We start from the raw sequence: 25356 nt of genomic DNA, 5'->3' as shown, positions 1-25356 counted from the left end.
CTAGTTTGAAGAACAGAAAGAAAAAAGAATTAAGAAAAATGAATAGCATCAGATACCCATGGGATACCATCTAGTGTTTCAATGTATGCAAAATGGGAGTCCTAGAAAGAGAGGAGAAAGAGAAAAAGAGGAAGAAAGACTATTTGAAGAAATAATGGCTGAAAACTTCCCCAGATTGATGAAAAACACTAATCTAAACATCCAAGAAGCTCAAAGAACTCCACGTAGAATAAATTCAAAGATATTTGCATCTAGGGGCTGGCCCCATGGCTGAGTGGTTAAGCTCGTGTGCTCCACTTTGGCAGCACAGGGTTTCACCAGTTTGGATCCTGGGCATGGACATGGCACAGCTCATCAAGCCATGCTGAGGCGGCACCCCACATGCCACAACTGGAAGGACCCACAACTAAAAATGTGCAACTGGGGGCCAGCTCTGTGGCTGAGTGGTTGGGTTTGCGCGCTCCACTGTGGTGGTCCAGGGTTTCACCGGTTTGAGTCCTGGGTGGGGACATGGCGCTGCTCATCGGGCCATGCTGGGGCAGCGTCCTGCATGCCACAACTAGAAGGACCTGCAACTAAGAATATACAACTATGTAGCAGGGGGATTTGGGGAGAAAAAGGAAAAATAAAATCTTAAAATAAATAAATAAATAAAAATGTGCAACTGTGTACCAGGGGGGCTTTGGGAGAAAAAGGAAAAAATAATATCTTTAAAAAAAAAGCAATTAAAAATATGATATTTGCATCTAGACACATCATAATCAAACTGTCCAAAGTCAAAGAGAAAGACAGAATCATAAAATCAGAAAGAGAGAAGTGATTCGTCACTTATAAGGGGTCCTCCATGAGATAAAACATGGAAACCAGGGTGATGTTAGCATTGTGGCAGAGTGAGCTGTTCCCTTAGTCTCTTCCCCCTAAGTTACAACCAAATGGACATTCATTAACCAACAGAGGATTCCCTATAAAGCACAATAGGACATATGAGAGATCCATGCACCCATATATCTGAACTTGGGGGTACTGGATCCCTGGGAAACAGTGGAAGGATGTGAATGGATACCCTCCCCCTCTCCAGTGGCAGTGATTTAGGTTGCAGGTCCTCACACAGCAGCCAGTACAAGATTATAAGAGGAGGCAGGGGAGCAGGCAGGCCTGCGCATGAATGCTTTCACTTTTAGAGTGCCACCCAGCCTGTGGGAATGCTCCACACTCAGTGGCACAGCTCAGCCACAGTGTTGGTGCCCTCACCAAGTGCAGAAGCCCAGGCAAACTGCCTGTGAGCACAGAGCAGGCACATATGTGCGAAAGAAAGTGCCCACCCCCACCCCGCCTAACGTATCACTTGGCTGGTCCTGGCCAAGGCAGCAGCTCCACATGAGAGCATCTATGCATGTGTGTGTGACCTGGCAAGTGGCTGTAGCCAGGGGGAAAACACACATGAACCCTACTGGCACAACTTCCAGCAGATGCAGCAGGTTCAGAAAACACAGCTCCTGTCGCCCAACAGAGGTGGCAGGTGGAATCTGGGACCTAATACTACCACTATGTATCAGCAAAGGATTACTTCATCAAATACCATGAATAACTACATTAACACTCCAGAGCAGAAGGAAAATGACAAGTCTCCAGAAAGCAATCCCAAACTAACAGAAATTTACAATCTAAATGACAGAGACTTCAAAATAGTTGTCATAAAGAAACTCAATATGCTATAAGAAAACTCAGGAAGACAGTTCAATGAATGTGGAATAAAATTAATGAGCAGAAGGAATTCTTCACCAAAGAGATTGAAACTCTAAAAAAAACCAAAGTTTTGGAGATGAAGAACAAAATGAATGAGATAAAAAAAAAACCTAGAAACCTTAAAAAATAGTGCTGACATTATGGAGGACAGAATTAGCAATTTAGAGGACAGAAATATAGGAATACTTCAGGTGGAGGAGGAGAGAGAACTAAGACTTAAAAAAGAACGAAGAAACTCTTCAAGAAATATCTGACTCAATTAGGAAATGCAATATAAGGATTATAGGTATTCCAGAGGGAGAATGGAGGGAGAAATGAGCAGACAGCTTGTCCAAAGAAATAATAGCTGAGAACTTCCCAAACCAGGGGAAAGAACTGGACTTACAAGTATAGGAAGCCAATACAACTCCTAATTATATCAATGCAAAAAGACCTTCTCCAAGGGATATAATAGTAAAACTGGCAAAAGTGAATGACAAAGAAAACATATTAAGGGCAGCAAGGCAGAAGGAAACAATCTACAAAAGAACTCCTATCAGGCTTTCAGTTGGTTTCTTGGCAGAAACCTTACAGGCTAGGATTGGAATGATACACTCAAAATACTGAAAGACAAAAACTTTCAGCCAAGAATACTCTATCCAGCTAAACTATCCTTCAGATATGATGGAGAAATAAAAGCTTTCCCAGATAAACAAAAGCTGAGGGAGTTCATTGCCACTAGACCACCCTTACAAGAAGTGAACAAGGATGCCCTCATACATGAAACAAAAAGACAAAAATTTACAAAGCCTGGAGCAAGGAGATAAATAGGCAAAATCAGAAAATTGCAGCTCTCTATCAGAACAGTTAGCAAACAATTAATTATAACATAAAAGATAAAAGGAAAGAAAGCATCAAAAATAACTATAAACACATCATTTTAATCACAAACTCAAAACATAAAACAGAATAATTTCTGACAACAATAACTTAGAAGGGGAAGAGGAGGGGGATGGAACCTGCTTAGGTTAATGGAGATAAGAGGCGACCAGAAAATGAACTATCTCATCTATGAGATCTTTTATGCAAACCTCATGGTAACCACTAAACAAAATATCAGAGCAGAGACACAAACCATAAATAAAGAGAACACTGAGAGAACCATCACAGAAAGCCACCAAACTGAAATGGCAGTCAGAGATACAAGGAAAGAAAAACAAGGGAAATATAGACCAGAAAACAAGGGATAAAATTGCAGTATTAAGCCCTCATACATCAATAATAACTCTAAAGTAAGATTGAATTTTCCAATCAAAGACACAAAGTGGTTGGATGGATTACAAAACAAGACCTAACAATATGCTGCCTCCAGGAAACACATCTCAGCTCTAAAGACAAACACAGGCTCAGAGTGAAGGGATGGAAGATGATACCCTAAGCAAATGGCAAGCAAAAGAGAGCAGGTGTTGCCATACTTATATCAGACAAAGCAGACTTCAAGATAAAAAAGGCTATGGGAGACAAAGAGGGGCATTATATAATGATAAAAGTGACATTCCACCAAGAAGATATAACACTTATGAATATATATACACCTAACACAGGAGCACCAAAGTATATAAAACAACTATTGGGGCTGGCCCTGTGGCTGAGTGTTTAAGTTTATGCACTCCATCTTGGTGGCCTGGGGTTTGTCGGTTCGGATCCTGGGCATGGACCTACAGACCACTTGTCAAGCCATGTTGTGGCGGTGTCCCACATAGAAGAACTAGAATGACCTACAACTAGGATAAACAACTATGTACTGGGGCTTTGAGGAGAAAAAAAAAAGAGGAAGGTTGGCAACAGATGTTAGCTCAGGGCCAATTTTCCTTACCAAAAAGAGAGAGAGAGAGAGAAAAAAGAAACGATTAACAGACCTAAAGGGAGAAATTGAAAGCAACACCATATAGTAGGGGACCTTAACACCCCTCTTATGTCAATGCATAGATCATCCAGACAAAACGTCAACAGGAAGCAGAGTCCTTAAATGAAACACTAGACCAGGTGGACTTAATAGATATATCTAGAACATTCCATCCAAAAACAGCAGAATACACATTCTTCTCAAGTGCACATGGAACATTCTCAAAGATAGATCATGTGTTGGGAAATAAAGAAAGTCTCAATACATTTAATAAGATTGAAATCATATCAGACATCTTTTCTGACCACAATGCTATGAAACTAGAAATCAATTATGAGAATAAAGCTAGGGAAGTCACAAATACTTGGAGGCTAAACAACATGCTATTGAACAACTATTAGATCAATGAAGAAATCAAAGGAGAAATAAAAAAATACCTAGAGACAAATAAAAATTAAAACACAACATACCAAAACTTATGGGATACAGCAAAAGCAGTACTAAGAGGGAAATTTATAGCAATACAGGCCTACCTCAACAAATAAGAAAAGTCTCAAATGAACAAGCTTACTGTATACCTAAAATATCTAGAAAAAGAAGAACAAACAAAGCCCAAAGTCAGCAAAAGGAAGGAAATAATAATAATCAGAGCAGAAATAAATGAAATAGAGACTAAAAACACAATAGAAAGGATCAATGAAACCAAGAGCTGATTCTTTGAGAAGATAAACAAAATTGGCAAACCCTTAGCGAGGCTCACTAAGAAAAAAAGAGAGAAGACTCAAATAAATAAAATCAGAAATGAAAGAGGAGACAACAGATACCACAGAACAACAAAGGATTATAAGAGAACACAATGAAAAGCTATATGCCAACAAACTGGATAACCTAGAAGAAATGATAAATTCTTAGAATCATACAATCCTCTAAAACTGAATCAAGAAGAAATAGAGAATCTGAATAGACCAATCACAAGCAAAGAATTTGAAACAGTAATCAAAAACCTCCCCCAAACCCAAACATCCAGGACCAGACAGCTTCCCCAGTGAATTCTACCAAACATTCAAAGAAGACTTAATACCTATCCTTCTCAAACTTTTCCAAAAAATTGAAGAGGAGGGGAAGCTTCCTAACTCATTCTATGAGGCCAACATTACCCTGATAACAAAACCAGACAAGGATAACACAAAAAAAGAAAATCTCAGGCCAATATCACTGCTGAACATAGATGTAAAAATCCTCAGTAAAATATTATCAAATCAAATACAACAATAAATTAAAATGATCATACACCATGATCAAGTGGGATTTACTCCAGGGACACAGGGATAGTTCAACATCCACAAATCAAGGAATGTGATACACCACATCAACAAAATGAAGAATAAAAATCGCATGATCATCTCAATAAATGCAGAGAAAGCATCACACAAGATCCAACATTCATTTATGATAAAAACTCTCAATAATAGGTATAGAAGTAAATTACCTCACCATAATAAAGGCCCTACATAAAAAAACCCACGGCCAACATCATACTCAACAGAGAAAAACTGAAAGCCATTCCCCTAAGAATAGGAACAAGCCAAGGGTGGCCACTCTTATTCAACATAGTAATGGAAGATTTAGACAGAGTAATTTTTTAGGCAAGGAAAAGACATAAAACGGATCTAAATTGGAAAGGATGGGGGCTGGCCCCATGGCCGAGTGGTTAAGTTTGCACACTCCGCTGCAGGTGGCCCAGTGTTTCATTGGTTCAAATCCTGGGCGCAGACATGGCACTGCTCATCAAACCACGCTGAGGCAGCATCCCACGTGCCACAACTAGAAGGACCCACAATGAAGAATATACAACTATGTACTGGGGGGCTTTGGGGAGAAAAAGGAAAAAAATAAAATCTTAAAAAAAAGAATTGGAAAGGATGAATCAAACTCTCACTATTTGCAACTGACATGATTCTAAATTAGAAAACCCTAAAAAATACACCAGAAATAAAACAACACATTTATGGACAACTAATCTTTGACCAAGGAGCCAAGAACATACAATGGAGAAGGGGAAGTCTCTTCAATAAGTGGTGTTGGGAAAACTGGACAGCTAGATGCAAAAGAATGAAAGTAGACCATTATCTTACACCTACACAAAAATTAACTCACAATGGATTAAAGACTTGAGTGTAAGTCCTGAAACCACAAAATTCTTAGAAGAAAATATAGGCAGTACACTCTTTAACAATGATTTTAGCAGTAGCTTTTCAAATACCATGTCTACTCAGGCAAGGGAAACAAGCAAAAAAAAAATGGGACTACATCAGATTAAAAAGCTTCTGCACAGCAAAGGAAACCATGAACAAAGTGAAAAGACAACCCATCAACTGGGAGAAAAAACTTACAAATTACATATTCATCAAGGGGTTAATCCAAAATACATAAAGAACTTATACAACTCAACAACAAGAAATGAATAACCCAATCAAAAAATGGGCAGAGGAAACGAACAGACATTTTTTCAAAGAAGATATACAGATGGCCAACAGGCACATGAAGAGATGATCAACATCATCAATTATTAGGGAAATGCAAGTCAAAACTACAATGAGATATCACCTCACTCCTGTCAGAATGGCTATAATTAACAAGGCAAGAGTTAACAAGTGTTGCAGAAGATGTGGAAAAAAGGGAACTCTCATACACTGCTGGTGGGAATGCAAATTGGTACACTCACTATGGAAAACAGTATGGAGGAGTGACGTCAGCATCATGGCAGAATGAGGTCTCACAGACATCTCTCCCCTCCAATATACAACAAAAAAACTATCCATAATCCAACAGAGGACATCCAAACACAACACAAAAAGTGTCAGAGAGATCCACGCAGCCACACGACAGAGGATGGAGAGCCTGGAGCCCCCCTGAGAGGAGGTGGAACAGGGTAAGCGAAATCTTCACTTCCTCCCCTTTTTTCTTTTTTTAAAGATTTTATTTATTTTTTATTTTTCCTTCTCTCCAAAGCCCCTCAGTACATAGCTGTATATTTTAGTTGTGGGTCCTTCTAGTTGTGCCATGTGGGATGCCGCCTCAGCATGGCTTGATGAGTGGTGCTAGGTCTGTGCCCAGGATCTGAACTGGCAAAACCTTGGGCCACCATGTGAACTTAACCACTCAGCCGCGGGCAGCCCTGCTCCCTTCCCTTAAAGACTGCAATCCACGGCAGGAGGCCTCTGAGAGGGAAGGAATGGGGGAGGGGATGGTCATTTGTGGGAATATCAAGCACACCCAAGGGCCCTTGCAGCCTAGAGGGAAGCCCTCTATTGCAGCAAAAGCTTTTGCAAGGGGTGACATCATCAAGCCAACACCACAGGAGAGCAGAGGGAGAAAACCCCGAGAGCACCAGGAGAAAGCACTCTTCCCCCCACCCGCTCAGTGCAGCTCCAGCCCCTGGGATTTTGGCTGAAAGCAGAGAGCTCAGAATACGTGGCTCTTGACCCCCACCCAGTGGAGATAGGCAGTAACTGCAACCAAATAATGCCAGAATGCGAAAGAACAGAACTCCCTCTAGCAATATCAAACACTATATTAGATCTCCAGACCAGAGAGAAAATGACAAGTACCCAGAAATCAGTCCTGAGGACGCAGAAATATGTAATCTAAATGACAAAGAATTCAAAATAGCTATCATCAAAAAACTCAACGAGGTAAAAGAGAATGTAGAGAAACAATTCAACAAGTTCAGGAGATACTTCACAAAAGGTATTGAAACTATAAAGAAGAATCAATCAGAAATATTAGAGATAAAAGACACAATGGAAGAAATAAAACAAAATATAGATTCCCTGAATGCTCGAGCTGACACAATAGAAAAGCATATCAGCATAATCGAAGCTAGACATGTTGAAATGGAAAACAGTATGGAGATTTCTCAAAAAATTAAAAATATAAATATGATATGATCCAACTATCCCACTACTGGGTATTTATCCAAAGAAGAAGAAATCAACAATTCAAAGAGATTTATGCATCCCTATGTTCATCACAGTATTACTCACAATAACCGAGATGTGGAAGCAACCTAAGTGCCCATTAACGGATGAATGGATAAAGAAGATGTGGCATACATATACAATGGAATACTATTCAGCCATAAAAAAGACAAAATTGTGCCATTTGTGACAAAATGGATGGGCCTTGATGGTATTATGCTAAGCGAAACAAGTCAGAAAGAGAAAGACAAATACCAAAGGATTGCACTCATATGTGGAAAATAAACACATAGATAAGGAGAACAGATTAGTGGTTACTAGAAGGGAAGCGGGTAGAGGTAGGGTGAAAGGAGTAAAGGCACACATATGTATGGTGCCCAACAAAAACTAGACTATTGGTGGTGAATATGATGTAGTCTATACAGAAACTGAAATATAACAATGTACACCTGAAAATTTTTTTTTTAAAGATTTTATTTTTTTCCTTTTTCTCCCCAAAGCCCCCCAGTACATAGTTGTATATTCTTTGTTGTGGGTCCTTCTAGTTGTGGCATGAGAGACGCTGCCTCAGCGTGGTTTGATGAGCAGTGCCATGTCCACGCCCAGGATTCGAACCAACGAAACACTGGGCTGCCTGCTGCGGAGTGCGCGAACTTAACCACTCGGCCATGGGGCCAGTCCCTGTACACCTGAAATTTACACAAAGTTAGAAGCCAAAATGACCTCAATATAAAAAAAGACATATGATAAATAGCAAAATGGTAGATGTAAATGCAGCCTTAGCAGTAATTACATTAAATGTAAATGGATTACACACTCCAATCAAAAGGTGGAAATTAGCAGAATGGATAAAAAAATATGATTCAACTATACACTGTCTACAAGACACACAATTAAATTAAATTAATTATTTATTTATTCAAGATATAAACTTTAGATTCAAAAACACAAATGAGGTCAAAGTATAAGGATGGAAAAAAAAGATAACCATACAAACAGCAACCAAAAGAGAGCTAGAGTACTTATACTAATATCAGACAAAATAGACTAATACAAAAATTGTCACTAGAGAAAAAGAAGGATATTTTACAATGATAAAAGGGTGTTGTATAATAGAGAAGTTGGCAGGTCTTTGTCCTCAGTTCCTGAGAAGTAAGCCCTAAACCCTTGGAATTTCTGAGTATAGGAGTTTGTTATTCATGGTGGGCTCCTTGGATCACACCTGAGTTTACACTAATGAGATGACTCAGGCTGATCAGGCCAGAAAAACCAACCATGTGATTAGAGGGATGGGGCTTTGAGCCAGGTGATATCAACACAACCTCTAGGGAAGGAAGGGAGCTGGAAATTGAGTTCAACCACAAGGTCAATGATTTAATCAATCATGTTTGTGTAATAAATCTGCTATAAAAATTCTGGACACCAAAGCTCAGTGGAGCTTCCTGGTTGGTGAACACATCAATGTGTTCCACCTAATGTGTTCCCACACAAACCCAATTCCACAGGTAGAGGACACAGAAGCTCCACATTAGGGACCCTCCCAGACCTCTCCCTATGTGTTCTCTTCATTTTTCTGGTCCTGATTTATATTCTTTATAATAAACCTGTAACTGTGAGTCATTCTAACAAATTACCAAGCCCAAAGTGGTTGAGGGAGTCACCAAATTTGTAGCCAGTTGGTCAGAAGTGTGGGTGGCCTATGGACCTCTGAACTTGTGGCTGGCATATGAAGCAAGGGCAGTCTTACTGGGGACCATGTCCTTAAAACTGTGGCATCTGACCTAAAGATTAGGCCTGAAACAATAAGTCTTCTAGAAGAGAATATAGGCAGTACACTCTTTGACATCAGTTTCAAAAGAATCTTTTTGGACACCATAACTCCTCAGACGAGGGAAACAATAGAAAGAATAAACAAATGGGACTTCATCAGACTAAAGAGCTTCTTCAAGGCAAGGGAAAACAGGATTGAAACAAAAAAACAGCCCACTATTTGGGAAAAAAATATTTACAAGTTATTTATCCGACAAAGGGTTAATCTCCATAATATATAAAGAACTCACACAGCTCAACAACAAAAAATCAAACAAGCCAATCAAAAAATGGGCAGGGGACATGAACAGACATTTCTCCAAAGAAAATATAAGGATGGCCAATAGACACATGAAAAGATGCTCATCATCACTAATCATCAGGGAAATGCAAATCAAAACTGCACTAAGATATCACCTTACACCTGTTAGAATGGCAAAAATATCCAAAACCAAGAGTGACAAATGTTGGAGAGGTTGTGGAGAAAAAGGAACCCTCATACACTGTTGGTGGGAATGCAAACTGGTGCAGCCACTATGGAAAATAGTATGGAGATTTCTCAAAAAGTTAAAAATAGAAATACCTTATGACCCAGCCATCCCACTACTGGGTATCTATCCTAAGAACCTGAAATCAGCAATTCCAAAAGTCCCACGCACCCCTATGTTCATCGCAGCATTATTTACAATAGCCAAGATGTGGAACTAACCTAAGTACCCAGCAACTGATGATTGGATAAAGAAGATATGGTATATATATACAATGGAATACTACTCAGCCAAAAGGACAAAATCGTCCCATTCACAACAACATGGATGGACCTTGAGGGTATTATGTTAAGGGAAATAAGCCAGACAAAGAAAGACGAACTCTGTATTACTCCACTCATAGGTGGAAGTTAACATATAGACAAAGAGAACTGATTGGTGGTTATCAGGGGAAAGGGGGGGTGGGGGGAGGGCACAAAGGGTGAAGTGGTGTACCCACAACATGACTAACAATAATGTACAGCTGAAATTTCACAAGGTTGTAAACTATCATAATCTTAAAAACAAACAAACAAAAAACTGTGGCGTCTGAGCTACTCCAGGTAGTTAGTGTCAGAATTGCATTGTGGTATTGCAAAAGGTCAATCTATCAAAAAGATATAACAATTATAAAGCACCTAACAACAGAGCTCCAAATTACATGAAGCAAAACTGATAGAACTGAAGGGAGAAATAGACAATTCAACAATAATAGCTGGAGACTTCAATACCCCACTTTATATAATGGATAGAATGACTAGAGAGAAGATTAACAAGGAAAAAGAAGACTTGGATTACCATAAACCAACTAGATCAAACAGACATCTACAAAACACCTCCTGCAAAAACAGCAGAATATATTCTTCTCAAGTGCACACAGAACATTTTCCAAGATAGAACATGTGTTCAAGCACAAAGCAAGTCTAAACAAATTTTATAAATAAAATATATTTATTAAAAAAATCTACACAAAATACACATATAAATTCAAAAGAGTTTAAATCATAAAGTATATTCTCCAACCACAATGGAATTAGAAATCACTAACAGAAAGAAATTTGGAATATTCACAAATGTGTGGAAATTAAACAACACACTGTTTAATAAGCAATGGGTCAAAGAAGAAATCACAAAATAAATTAGATAATATTGAGACAAATAAAAACAAAATGCAACATACCAAAACTTACGGGATTTAGCGAAAGTTGTGCATAGAGGGAAATTTATAACTGTAAACATCTATACTAAAAAAGAAGAAAGATGTCAAATCAAAAACCTAAACTTCTATCTGAAGAAACTAGAAAAGATGAGGAAACTAAACTTCAAGCAGAAGGAAGGAAATAATACAGATTAGAGCAAAAACAAATCAAATAGAAAAACAATAGAGAAAATCAACCAAACCAAAGATGATTCTTTTCAAAGATCAACAACATTGACAAAGTTTTAGGAATAACTTAGAAAAAAAGAGAGAAGAGTTGGTTTACTAAAATCGGGAATGAAAGGGAGGACGTTAGTACTATCTTTACAGAAATACAAAGGATTATAAGAGATTACTATGTACAACTGTGTGCATACAAATTAGATAACCTAGATGAAATGGAAAGATTCCTTGAAATATACAAAACCCAAAACTGACTCAGGAAGAAATAAAAAATCTAACTAGACCTACAACAAGTAAAGAGATTAAATCAGGGCCAGCCCCATGGCCAAGTGGTTAAGTTCACGCTCCGCTTCAGTGGCCCAGGGTTTCACTGGTTCAAATCCTGGGCACAGACATGGCACCACTCATCAAGCCATGCTGAGGCAGCATCCCACATGCCACAACTAGAAGGACCCACATGTAAAAACACACAACTATGTACTGGGGGGCTTTGGGGAGAAAAAGGAAAAAAAATAAAAATCTTTAAACAAACAAACAAACAAAAAAAACCAAATGGTTCTGGATCAACTGGATATCAACATGCAAAGGAATCAAGTTGGACTCTAACCTCACACCATAAACAAAAATGATGTCAAAATGGATTAGAGGCCTAAATGTAGGGGCTAAAACTATAAAACTCTTAGAGGAAGTCAAAGACATAAATATTTGTGCCCTTGGATTAGGCAATGGTTTCTTAGATATGACATCAAAAGTACAATCAACCACACACAAAAAAATGATAAATTGGACACCACTAAATAAAAACTTTAGTGCCTCAAAAAATGCCATCAAGAAAGTGAAGGACAGGGGCTGGCCCCATGGCTGAGTGGTTAAATTTGTGCTCTCCGCTTCGGTGGCCCAGGGTTCACCAGTTTGGATCCTGGGTGTGGACCTACATTCGTCAATCTATGCTGTGACAGCATCCCACATAGAAGAACTAGAATAACTTATAATTAGAATATATAACTATATATGGGGGCTTTGGGGAGAAGAAAAAAGAAAAAAAATAGGAAGATTGGCAACAAATGTTAGCTCAGGGCCAATCTTCCTTAACAAAAAGCATTAAAAAAAAAGAAAGTGAAGGACAACCCACAAGATGGGAGAAAAGTTTTGTAAATCATATATCTGAAAAGAGACTTGTATTTAGGATTTCTAAACTTGTATTTATTTAGGATATATGGAGAACTCATACACCTCTATGACAAAAAGATGAATACCCAATTAAAAAATTGACAAAAGATCTGAATAGACATTTCTCCAAAGAAGATATACATGGCAAATAAGCACACGAAAAAGTGCACAATGTCATTAGTCACTGGGAAAGATAAATCAAAACCACCATGAGATACCACTTCTCACCCACTAGGAAGCCTATAACCAAAATGACAAACAATAACAAGTGTTGGCAAGGATGTGGAGACATTGTAATTGTCCTACATCGCTAATGGAAATGTGAAATGGTGTAGCCACTTTGGAAAACAGCTCCTCAAAAGGCTAAACATAGATTTATCATATGATCAAGTAATTCCACTCCTAGACATAAACTCAAGAGAATTGAAAATATATGTTCACCCCAAAATTTGTATATGAATGTTCATGGCAGCATTATTCACAATAGCCAAAAAGTGGGAACCACCCATATATCCATCAACTGATAAATGGATAAATAAAATGTAGTATTCTATACAACAGAATATTATTTAGCCATAAAAAGAATGCAGCACTGATTCATGCTACAACATGGGTGAATCTTGAAAACACGCTAAATGAAAGAAGTTAGGTGCAAAGGTGAAGGCATCCTATTTATATGTGAATAGTGAATGATTCTATTTATATGAAATGTCCAGAACAGACAAATCTATAGAGACAGAAAGTGTATTAGTGGTCTTCAGGGGTTGGGGAGAGGGGGAAATGGGGAGTGACTGCTAATGGGTGTGGCATTTATTTCTGGGGAAATGAAAATGTTCTGGAGTTAGTGGTGATGGTTACACAACTGTGATTTGTATGCTTTTAAAAAGGTGAATTTATGGTATGAAAATAATACTCAATTTAAAAAAAAGAAAAAAATGCTAAAGTATGGAGAATCATGTCTGTAACTTAAATGGTTCCAGGAAAAAAACTTGCACTTTTCTTGCAAATCTTTTATAAATTTAAATTATTTCAAATGAAAAAGAAATGACAATGCCATTATAGGGATAACTTTTATTCTGCTCCATCTAAGTGCTTTTTTTAAAAAGTGAATCATTTATAAACTTCGAATAATAATATTAAATGTGGAATTTGGTTCTGAAAAAAAATGGTTCCTAACCTGTAACATCTCATACTCTTGTTCTTTTATAATAAAAAGGCAGCATAGCATAAAATTTAATAATACATGCTTTGAAGTCAGACAGAATGTGCTTTCTAGTTTTATGACTTTGGGAAAATTATTCAACTTCTAGGAGCCTCAGTTTCTTCATTTGTAAAATGGAAATAACTAATTGATTGTTCTGTTCTGTATAGGCTAAGAAATAACTTCTATTCTCCCATGCTTGGAATTATAGCCAACCTCATTTAGTATACAGTCTGATGTTCTAGTTTCTAGGTTATATAACTCAACTATTCCTCATTCCCTGTTGCCCATCTACTAGCTATCTTATTGCTTATCATTATTCTTCACGGTGGGCTTGGAGTAGAGGTACATTCTATTACTTACTGATAACACTAATAAAAGATTTGGTAGAGAAGGATATTCAGCAAAACTGTTTGGAACTTATGTAGAGTGATCTCAACTGGCTATTGCCATAATTACAAGCTGACTATGTATATATCTAAGTACAGTAAGCAAAGTCAGTGAGTGTAGCCAATTCTAACCTAGTTTAATCACCTCTTCTCAGACACTGTCAAAGAATGAATAACAAGTAAAAGAGTTTCTTTAACTTTAATAAGACAAAAGCTATATTTCAGACCATGTATCTCTAAAGCAAGGAAGACAAAAGTGCCAATTGGTTGGAAACACTATACTTACCAGTTGTTTGTTGTGCTGTGGCAGAGGACATGGCTGGGCACCAGCTGGCACTTTGTATACTGGGGTTACTGACATGCTGGCAGGGTGGGCACATATGAAGCGTACCTGCACAACTTCTACAGCTGGACTAGGGTTCAGGACACCTGGGTGATTTCCAATTCGGAATGTCAGAACCTTTAAGGAAACATCAGAGCAAGAGATAATTTGGGTAGACACCTGACGTCAGTTGCGCCAATCTAAATGCGTTAGAATTCTTCAAATTCCAGTATAGAGTCCCTTTGGACATTATAGTTCTTAATTATCTGTGCCAAGAGAAACAAGGGTATCATAGAAATTTGAAAACAAAGGGAATATTTAAAAATTCGAACTCTGATCAGTTACTTCAGTCTTTTCCTCCACCAAATCTTTTGTTACCAGTTGGTAAAAAGTGGGAAAACTAATTTGTGTTTCAACTCATCTCTGGTGGAAGTACTAATGAATAAAAGAAGATGAAAACAAAAAGAAGTTAGAGCTTCAAAAGGAGATACTTAGGCCTGAAATTACTAATAGCTCCTCATATATACAATAAAGTTCACTAGAGGTATTAAAAAGAAACTCAATTGATCATAGCATAGGTGTTAAGTTAAAATCATCCATCGACTCCCTATGGGCTGGTTAGCCAGGCTGTTTCATAGTCACACACTGAATTCTCAACCCTAGTCAAACTACAAAACTTTTTTACTGGTTTTGATAAAAGCAGGGCACAGCTGTGGATAGATCCATCACTACCTCTAAAAATAAGCAAAACTAATTCAACTGATAAGGGGCAACATACTTATTTTCTTATCGGCACAGCTCTAACTGGTTCTTCAAAATTGCTAACCATAGACGACACTTTAAATTCCCCTTCCTCACATTCTTTGGAGGTGGGAAATCATACATTCTCTATTGTAGACAACAAGGAAACAAATGATAGTGATAAAGTAATTGAAATAAACTCATCACACAAAAATATCTTGAACCATTTAGTTAGAGAACTGTTATAATTCTTAGATGAGCAAACCAAAACCTTTGGGTACATTTAAAGGATGCTAAGGTTGAAAAAAAAAAAAGATCCTTTAACCAATAATCAGAATTTTCTTATCTAGTTCATAAACTAAATCCACTAGAATCTGAAAAGGAATGGATAGAAGTACAAAAGATTTGGAGTATTATTGCTAAAGAAATGTTAGAAAAAGATCATTTTCCTACTTGTTCTCCTAAATCCAGGCACAGGACCCGGTAGATATACTGGTTCTGTTTTCTCTTAGCTGGCAGCCAGACTTGTGTTATTTCAATTTTCTCTGTCTTCTCCACACTCAAGTCCAAAAAGAATCGGGAGGGCTCCAAGATCCAAGGACGAGGGCCCCCTTCAAATACCATTTCCTTCACAGACTGCCACGTTACCAATGCCACTTCCACGGGGTTTAGAGCCTGATGACATTTAAAGAAATTAATCTCTGATTGGTTAGGGAATTCAACAGTTTTCTAAAGTGAAAAACTGGTTATATGACTGCTGAAAATGACATTAGACTTAATTCCAAAATTAAGAGACATGTACGGCATACCTCTCACTTGGAATGCTTCTCAACCTCTGTACTAATTTAGATCCTACCTAGCATTCAAGCCTAGCTCATGTGTCACATTACCCATTAATCATTCCAGAGCACAACCACTTGTGCATCCTCTAAGCTCTTAGAGTATTTATCTTTACCATTCACTTGTACACTTGTTCATCTCCTAGTGCTATTTAAGTGTGTCAAATGCTTCATATGTATGTCTAATAATTCTTATACTCTGCAGTTATGTAAACTTCTTAAGAGAAGAGAATATCTTACACCCACATTTTACAAAAGAATTTCTCTTCCTCAGTGGTATTTAGTACAATGTTGTGCACGTAAAAGGTATAAATAACTGCATAAGCATTTTAAATGGATATTTTACTAAAGTATCAAAGAACTTCTGCCCTAGAGATATAAAAAGAACACATTTATATACCTCATCCTATTTCTGAAAGAAATCTCACCTAAGAGGTAGTCAAGACAGGTATTACTCACTCCAGTATACAGAGGAGTTGTATCCCATTATTGATGAGGACACTGGTGTTAGGGGGATGAAGTATTCTCAAAGTGTAGGTTTATTTTGGTATGGCACACACTGTCTATGTCACAAAATAAAGTACAGAGTTGAAGCAATCATTCTAAAAATGTAAGCAAACCATGCTTTAGTATTTCTTTCTTGAACTAGTCAATCATATTTATTACTGAAGACTATTAAAATTAAACATTCCTATGTCTAATGGCAGTATTCTCTTAAACTATATATATATATATATTTCAATTCAACAAGTATTCATTGATGGCCCACTGGAGATATAGTAATAGAAAGCCAAATAAGGTCCTGCCTCACAGTGGAGCTCACAGTCTGGGAAAGACAGATTTGAAGTAGGCAAAGAGTATAATGATTGTGACAAAGAGGCATAGTACGGAATGTCATATAAGCCCAGAAATGAAACTAGCCAGAGGCTTCACGGAAGGCCTACCTGAGAAAGTAAAACAGAAATTATTCCTTTTTCCTAGATGTATAGTTGAAAACTAATCAGATCAGCTGAGTTGGACTGATATGTAAAAGGAAAAATTGAGAACTATACCATGTACTGAAACACAATATTTATAACACAGGTAGAACATATGTATTTTTTTCAGCAGGTAAAGGGAAAGATGTATGACCAAAGCACTAGGTAGAATAAAAAAATGATCATCTTACTTTCTTTCCTTTAAGGATAGTTTTCCATTCAGGGGAGATCTGATTTGTGGACATTCAAAAAATATGAAATAAGGCTAAGGATAATGACAAAAGTAAGAAAAAAACAAATGAAATGACAATGAGGCATAGCCAAGCACTTTCACTTAATTAGGCAAGTAGGATGATTCATCCACTAAGAAAACAAATGAAATATGCTGGAAACATATGTTTAACACTTAATGCTGCACAATGTGCAATGAAGCCAACTTAAAATTCAAATTTTAATGAGCAAGTTATCTTTTTAAAATTACTAACTTACCTTGCTTCTTTCATTCATGCTAACTTTTCCCCTAGGGGTGCCTCCTTATTCCAAGAGGCATTGAGTCAGGACTTATTAGTATCTATCAGCAAGAACTTATAGACATCAATTTTAGCTTCTGAAGGAATCAAATATGTAGAAAGCATACCAGGCTCTATCTACTTTTACTTTGAACCACCACCTGTCATAATGTCCCAATTATAATGGACCAATCCTTGGGGCCCAAAATAATGACTGTTGTGCTGAAAATCTATAAGTATAAAGAGTAAAAGATGATTGACTTCCCTCCCTAGGATATAGTTTCCTTTCAGAGTTCTCCAAAAGAGCGTATACTAATATTCTATATTTTATTCAGGGTAGTGTTTACAGAGATATGTACATTTGTAAAAATTCAAATAGTACCTTAAGATTAGTGTACTTTAGGTACTTTACATATTTTATCGCTCAGTAAAAAGAAGAAAGAAAGAGGAACATCTCAAACTTGCCAATAAAACTTAAAGATATTCCTGTGGCAGAGGGACTAACCTCCCTAATACTCAGGTTTGATGAGAGAGCTGTAGATCTAACAGTGAGAGCGGCAAGTGAAGAGAACACACATATCACTGATCTTTAATAGAGATCACAGACAGCTAGGAAGCCCCTAAGTAGACATAGTGGGGTCCATGAAAAGACATGCCAGTTCCTTACTATGACATATCTCACCTTTAGGGGTTCATAAGCAGCAAATGTGGCACTGCTCTCCAAGTACTCTTCATATTCAGTCACACTCACTGTTACCAGAGTATGGCCCAGGGATTTGGCTGCGATATGTGTACTAGAACAGTGAGTCGGTCCAGGTCTTTGAATACCTGCAAATCAAAAAACATGGCTTCAGTAGGGTAATAAACAGTCAATTCTCAAGGAAATAAGTCTAAAGAAATATAATAATTTTAATACATTAAAAAAAATCTTGATCTCACATACTAACTACTAGGCCCTAATTGTTTATATCCATTGATATAAAAATCTGTTCCTTCTATTAACAGATATTTATCATGTAAGACACAATTCTATGTACAGTGAGGATACAAATATGAGCAAAGGTTCTGACCTCAAGGCATATATAGTTTAGAAGGGGAAAGTGAATATTTACATAAATTAAAATATTAGTAGAAAATGATAAGCATTATAGAAATCTAGAAAACAGGAAGATTACTTCTAGCTGGAGAGATCAAGGAAGGTTTATACATGTAGAAGGGAGTACCTCAAGCTGACAAATGAATGAACAAAGATAGAAATATAAATGAGATACAAATGAGTGTATGAAGGAGATAATACGGGAAATTTCAACTACAGTAGTTTGTCTAGCTAGAGCTGTGTATGAAGCCAAAGTATGAACTTATGAAAAGCAGGTTGGGTTATATTGTAGAGGGCCTTGAATACTAAATTAAAAGGATTTTGGCTGTAGTCCACTGGCAATGAGAAGCCTCTCAAAATTTTTGAGCAGGAAAAGTAATATCGAAGTTGAGCTTCATAAAGATCCATCTAGAAGCCATGATTATCAAGGGCAAGAACAGTTAGGAGGATATTGCTATATTCTAGGTGAGAGATAATGAGGGTCTAAAAATCAGGAGAGACACCCTGAGGACAGAGGAGAGGAGAGAGATGCAAGAGATGTTATATAGTATAACTAGCAAGGGCAAAGAAGAATTCCAAGTTGATGGCAACCTTAGAGATGTATTGTGAGAATTAAATGAGTTAATATATGAAAAGTATTCAGAACAGAGCCTAGCAAATAGTAAATGCTAAGTAAATGTTAGATGCTTCTACTGTCATTATTATTGATGAAAAAACATTGGCTATCAGGATCAAATTTGAAGTTCAATAACAGAACACAATGTTGATCTTTAAGGATAGCTAGCTTATTTATATCTTTTTTTTCTGGTGAGGAAGATTGGCCCTGAGCTAACATCTGTTGCCAACCTTCCTCTTTTTGCTTGAGGAAGATTGTTGCTGAGCTAACATCTGTTCCAATCTTCCTCTATTTTATATGGGATGCCACCACAGCGTGGCTTGATGAGCAGTATGTATGTCTGCGCCTGGGATCTGAACTGGCAAACGCCAGGCCACTGAAGTAGAGTGCGTGAACTTAACCATTACACCACCGGCACAGCGCTTCATATTCTTTTTTTATTTGAAAAATATACTTCCTTTTCTTGAATAAATTTAATGTATACATACATTAAATGGCACTAAATTCCTCTTAGAAAGAGGTATGATATATATTAAAGAAAGAAAGAAGAAAAGAGTTTGAGGCTAGAAACAGAAGACTTTAACATAAATTGAAAACTGATATTCTCTGGCCACAATGAACCCTGGATATGTTATTCAATTTCTATGCCTTTGTTTCTATATTACATTATAATATCTACTACAAGGCAGTTGAGAGAATAAATAAAAATATGGTCAAGAAAGCTAATATGTGAATTTAGACTATAATTTATAATTTCTGAATTGATGACTGGTCCTTTAGTTCAAAGACAAAGAATGGAGAAATAAAAAGCCTACTCTTACCTTCTTTTAGAAGAGTAAAAACACCTTGCTTATCCATGTTCAGATCCAATGATAAATGAGAGCAGTCTGTGAATGCGATGGCTTCTTTGGTCTCCTTATTTATGTGATACATTGCAATGGGGATTTCTATAATCTGGCCAATCTCCACATCAGCATGAAATGGTAACAGTTCCATTTTGTTCAGTTTTAGGACATATATCTGGAGGGAAAAAAGTTCATCTTTCAAGAAAGTTATGTTAGGAAAGTCTTGGGAGAAAAGAAAGCTTTCCTTAAATACTTAAATTTACACATACATGAATATATATGTATGTTTTGTATACAAAAACATATATTAAATACCATATGTGTGTGTGTGTAAGGTGCTGAACATGCCACTCATTTTATTCCTTAATCAATTGATCTCTCTAAAGCATCTAAAACCATACATTAGGAATCTGGCAAATTACGGCAGTGCACAATTTTCTTAGCTTTTGTAAGCTAAGAATGGGTTTTACCTTTCTTTTTTTTCTTTTTTGAGGAAGATTAGCCCTGAGCTAACATCCACCGCCAATCCTCCTCTTTTTTCTGAGGAAGACTGGCCCTGAGCTAACATCCGTACCCATCTTCCTCTACTTTATATGTGGGACACCTGCCACAGCACGGCTGGACAAGCAGTGTGTAGATCCACACCCGGGATCTGAACCAGCGAACCCTGGGTCACCGAATCAGAACGTGCAAACTTAACCTCTGCGCCACCAGGCTGGCCCTGGGATTTACCTTTCTAAAGGGTTGTAAAATGAAAAACAACAAGAACAAAGAAGAATATGAGATAGAGACTGTATGTAGCCTACAAACACTAACATATTTACTATTTGGCCCTTTGCTGTTCTCTGCTATAGAGCACTTCCTCTTTCTCGATATCCTTTTTTTTTTTGGAGGAAGATTAGCCCTGAACTAACATCTGCCAGTCCTCCTCTTTTTGCTGAGGAAGCCTGGCCCTGAGCTAACATCCATGCCCATCTTCCTCCACTTTATATGTGGGACGCCTACCACAGCATGGCTTGCCAAGCGGTGCCATGTCCACACCTGGGATCCGAACCGGTGAACCCCAGGCTGCCAAGAAGCGGAACCTGAGAACTTAACCACTGCGCCACCAGGCCGGCCCCATCCATATCTTTTAAAAAATATCTTTTACTTTATAAAATAAAAATTTTTGATATAGATTTAATATTTGTGTCCTCCCCTAAATTCATATGTTGAAATTCTAACCCCAAGGTGATGGTATTAGGAGGTGAGGCCTTCGGGAGGTGATTAGGCCATGAGGGTAAAGCTCTCATGAATGGGATTTAGTGCTCTTATAAAAGAGACCCCACAGAGCTCCCTAGTCCTTTCCTCCATGTGAGGTTACAGCAAAAAGACAGCCTTCTATAAGCAGGAAGCTTTCTCTCACCAGACACTGAAGCTGCCAGTGCCTTGATTTTGGACTTCCCAGCCTCCAAAACTGTGAGAAATAAATTTCTGTTGTTCATGAGCCACCTAGTCTATGGTATTTTGTTGTAGCAGCCGGAATGAACTAAGACAGTCTTTTTTGTCACTTTCTATTGTTTCTTTTGCTAGTTCCTCTTATTCTCCCCATGTCCCTTAAAGAGATCCATATTACACAGCGTCCATCTTCTCTTCTTACTCTGTATGCTTTTCCTGGGAAATTTTATCCAATTCCAAAGCTTCAATGACTAACCATATGCATATAACTCCAAATTTTTATCTGTAGCCCTAACCTTTCAACATACTTCAGACTCCTATTTCCTATTCCAGTTACAAACATTCACCTGGATGCTCCCTAATTGAATCAAAATAAATGTATCCAAAACTGAATTCATCTTCCTCTTTTTCTTTTTCTTGTGTTTTCTATCCACCCAGCTGCCAAAGTTAGAAACCACTGTGTTTTTAAATCTTTCACTTTTCCGCACCCCACTTAGTCAAATCTGACTAAGTCTACCTCTAAAATAATCCTCAATTTGTCCCCTTCTCTCTATTCTCAATAGCATTTCACTAGTTGGCTTAACTGGACACTTTGCCTTCACTTTTTCCCTTCAATCCATTTTAGCTGACTAGTATATAGCACCAGCAACTATCTTTCATTTCTTTTGTTTTTTTGTAAGGAAGACTGTTGCTAAGCTAACAACTATGCCAATCTTCCTCCATTTTATGTAGGATGCTGCCACAGAGTGGCCTGATGAGCAAGACTAGATCCGAGCCCAGGATCCCAACCCGTGAACCAGGCCACTGAAGCGGAGTGCATGAACTTAACCACTATGCCACCAGGCTGGCCCCTCTTTTTTCCTTTTTATAAGATTTTATTTTTTCCTTTTTCTCCCCAAAGCCCCCCAGTACATAGTTGTATATTCTTCGTTGTGGGTCCTTCTAGTTGTGGCATCTGGGATGCTGCCTCAGCGTGGCTTGATGAGCAGTGCCATGTCCGCGCCCAGGATTCGAACCGACGAAACACCGGGCCGCCTGCAGCGGAGCGCACGAACCCAACCACTTGGCCACGGGGCCAGCCCCTCCTTTTTTTTAAAAATATTATAGTTATTGTCTGACTATAAAAACAATTAGATATCTTTCTAAACACAGGTTTTACCATATTATTGACCTTACTAAAAACTTGTGTTGGCGCCTCATTACCTAAAGCAGGGGTCAGCAAATGTTTTCTATAAAGGGTCAGATAGCAAATATATGTTTTTTTTTAAAGATTGACACTGGCGTCAGCCTAGTGGCGCAGCAGTTAAGTTTGCACATTCCACTTCAGTGGCCTGGGGTTAGCAGGTTCAGATCCCGGGCATGGACATGGCACTGCTTGGTAAGCCATGCTGTGGGAGGCGTCCCACATATAAAGTAGAGGAAGATGGGCATGGATGTTAGTTCAGGGCCAGTCTTCCTCAGCAAAAAGAGGATGATTGGGAGCAGATGTTAGCTCAGGGCTAATGTTTCTCAAAAACAAAAAAGATTGGCACCTGAGGTAACATCTGTTGCCAAGCTTCTTTTTATTTTTCTTCTTCTCCTCAAAGCCCCCCAGTACATAGTTGTGTATTCTAGTTGCAGGTCCTTCTGGTTGTTCTATGTGGGATGCCGCCTCACCATGGCTTGATGAGCAGTGCCATGTCTGTGCCCAGGATCTGAACCAGCAAAACCCTGGGCCACTGAAGCGGAACGCGCAAACTTAACCACTTGGCCACAGGGCTGGCCCCCTAGATAGCAAATATTTTAGGCTTTGGGGGCCACACAGTCTCTGTGGCAACTACAAACTCGGTAGTTGTGGCTCAAAAGCAACTACAGACAACACATAAATGAATGAAACTGGCTGTGTTCTGATAAAACTTTCTTTACCAAAAAGACAGTGGGTTAAGTTTGACCCTTAGACCTTAGCTCGGTTCCATCCTTCAAAGTCTTGTTCAAGTTCCCACCTCTTCCTGGTAGTCTTGACTAGTCATATTTACAAGAATTTTTCTTTTATAAACTAATAGTACTTTTACTATACAATTCAAATAGCTCTCAATCATATACTGCTTTAAAATATCTCACATATAATTTACTTAAAATGTTATGTATTAAACTTTTCATGTGATTATATCTACCTAGTTAGACTTTAGATTCTTTAAAGTAGGAATGATATGTTATGCTTCTTTGAATGTCCTATTATACTTAGTATCATGTTAAGTACCTACAGGTACTCCATAAATGTTCACTGACTGGTAACAAAATGCTAAATTCTGCAGAGAATAACAACATACATTAACAAATATTAAAAGTGGGAGAAAAGTAGGAAATGGTTATATAACACATTAAAAAAGAGTTTTCAATATTTTAGAAACAAGATTGACAAACAAAAATATGAGACTAGAAATAAAGTTACTATAAAGGTCATATGATAATAACAATAAAATACAATAACAAAAATAGATAAACATTAATGAAGTAGTGAATATATTTCAAGCATTGGGTAAACACTATCTCATTTCATTCTGACAATAACCCTTTGAGGTAGATACTATCATTATCCCAATTTTAAATATTAGGAAACAAATGTAGGCATTAAATAACTGGCTGTTAAGTGAAGCAGGATTCAACCCAGGTCCAGAAATATTTAAGGAACGTGTACTTCCAGATTGAATTTGAGTATCATTTTTAAATAGCCAACTTGGGGGCTGGCCCAGTGGCATAGTGGTTAAGTTCACATGCTGTTCTTTGGCAGCTTGGGGTTTTCGGGTTAGGATCCTAGGTATGGACCTACACACTGCTCATCAAACCATGCTGTGGTGGCACCCCATGTACAAAGTAGAGGAAAACTGGCACAGATGTTAGCTCAAGGCCAATCTTGCTTAAAAATAAACAAATAAATAAGTGAATATAGCCAATTTGGAATAGGAAAATTTTTTAAATGTGTCACTGTACTTAAATTTAGACAGTAATGTCTCAAGGGTGATACAAAGATTCTTTAGAGAGTTGTGTACCTTAATTTCTCCATATCGAAAGGGGTTTTGAACATCTCGGGCCAAAACAGTACTGTTCCCCCTGACCTGACCTGCAGTCACCACTCCTTTAGTGGTTACCATGGCCACTGTTTCATTAAAAGAAGTCCACGTGAAGTTGCCACTGCCACCTTCTACCTGTGAAAAAATACAACCTTATATTTAATTACTATAGGAGGAAAAATGGAATTTAAGTGAAGAGGTAAAATCTGGTGAAATAAAGTTTAGGAAATAATAAAACTATATAATAAATTATTTCTGGGCACATTAAGAAACCATGATATGATAGTAAAGTAGCTAGGGCAAGGAAATGGGCAAAGAAAATAATAAAGGAAGGCTATGTAATGGCACCATCATAAAATGTCAAAAAGCGTACAAGGGAGATTGACAAAACTTTTTAAAACTCACAAGGAAAGGATATAATATGGAAGAGAGACAGAAAGTACACCAAGTCTTGTTAGGATGACAGTTTTCAAGAGTATGATTTGGTTGTCACCAAAAACCAAGTAATATTATTAGGATTAGGGGGAAATAAAATTTAATATTAACCAAATTTCAATAAATTAAGCTATCAGAGAATCAGACTTATCTCATTGTGAATTCTCATATAATGACACCATACCTGTACTTTATAATGATATAACATTTCCATAGGATGATGAGGAAATGCCAGAAAGTTGGGTGTAAGCTTGATGGGAAAATAAATCTTCACTTCTTGCTGATGTACGATTGGAAATTTTATAGGCTGAGTATTTTTATTCTATAAGAGCAGAAAAAATGAGCCAAAGAGATTTTATAACAACTGTTTTTATGATCCACATTCATATTCAAAGCATCAA

The 25356-nt window shown here is 37.6% G+C and overlaps 1 protein-coding gene and 1 long non-coding RNA gene across 4 annotated transcripts in view; one reads left to right on the top strand and one right to left on the bottom strand.

Moving 5' to 3' along the window:
* Positions 1–25356, top strand: part of LOC138924273 (uncharacterized) — a 79928-nt gene that overhangs the window by 14661 nt on the left and 39911 nt on the right. The gene's annotated exons all lie outside the window — the stretch shown is intronic.
* NUP210L (nucleoporin 210 like) overlaps positions 1–25356 on the bottom strand; it is a 90804-nt gene that overhangs the window by 32728 nt on the left and 32720 nt on the right. For all 3 annotated transcript variants that reach the window (XM_001495921.5, XM_023641096.2, XM_070268127.1), the window contains 6 exons: positions 25140–25277; positions 24500–24655; positions 20010–20208; positions 18159–18304; positions 15605–15826; positions 14375–14548 (listed from right to left, as the gene is read on the bottom strand). In XM_001495921.5, the coding sequence (XP_001495971.1) occupies positions 14375–14548; positions 15605–15826; positions 18159–18304; positions 20010–20208; positions 24500–24655; positions 25140–25277 (1035 nt within the window). The remainder of the gene's footprint in view (positions 1–14374; positions 14549–15604; positions 15827–18158; positions 18305–20009; positions 20209–24499; positions 24656–25139; positions 25278–25356) is intronic.

The sequence above is a fragment of the Equus caballus genome, chromosome 5, assembly GCF_041296265.1.
Source record: "Equus caballus isolate H_3958 breed thoroughbred chromosome 5, TB-T2T, whole genome shotgun sequence".
Classification (NCBI taxonomy): domain Eukaryota; kingdom Metazoa; phylum Chordata; class Mammalia; order Perissodactyla; family Equidae; genus Equus; species Equus caballus.
Note: the sequence above shows the minus strand (reverse complement) of the source record. Positions and strands in the feature narration are given on the sequence as shown.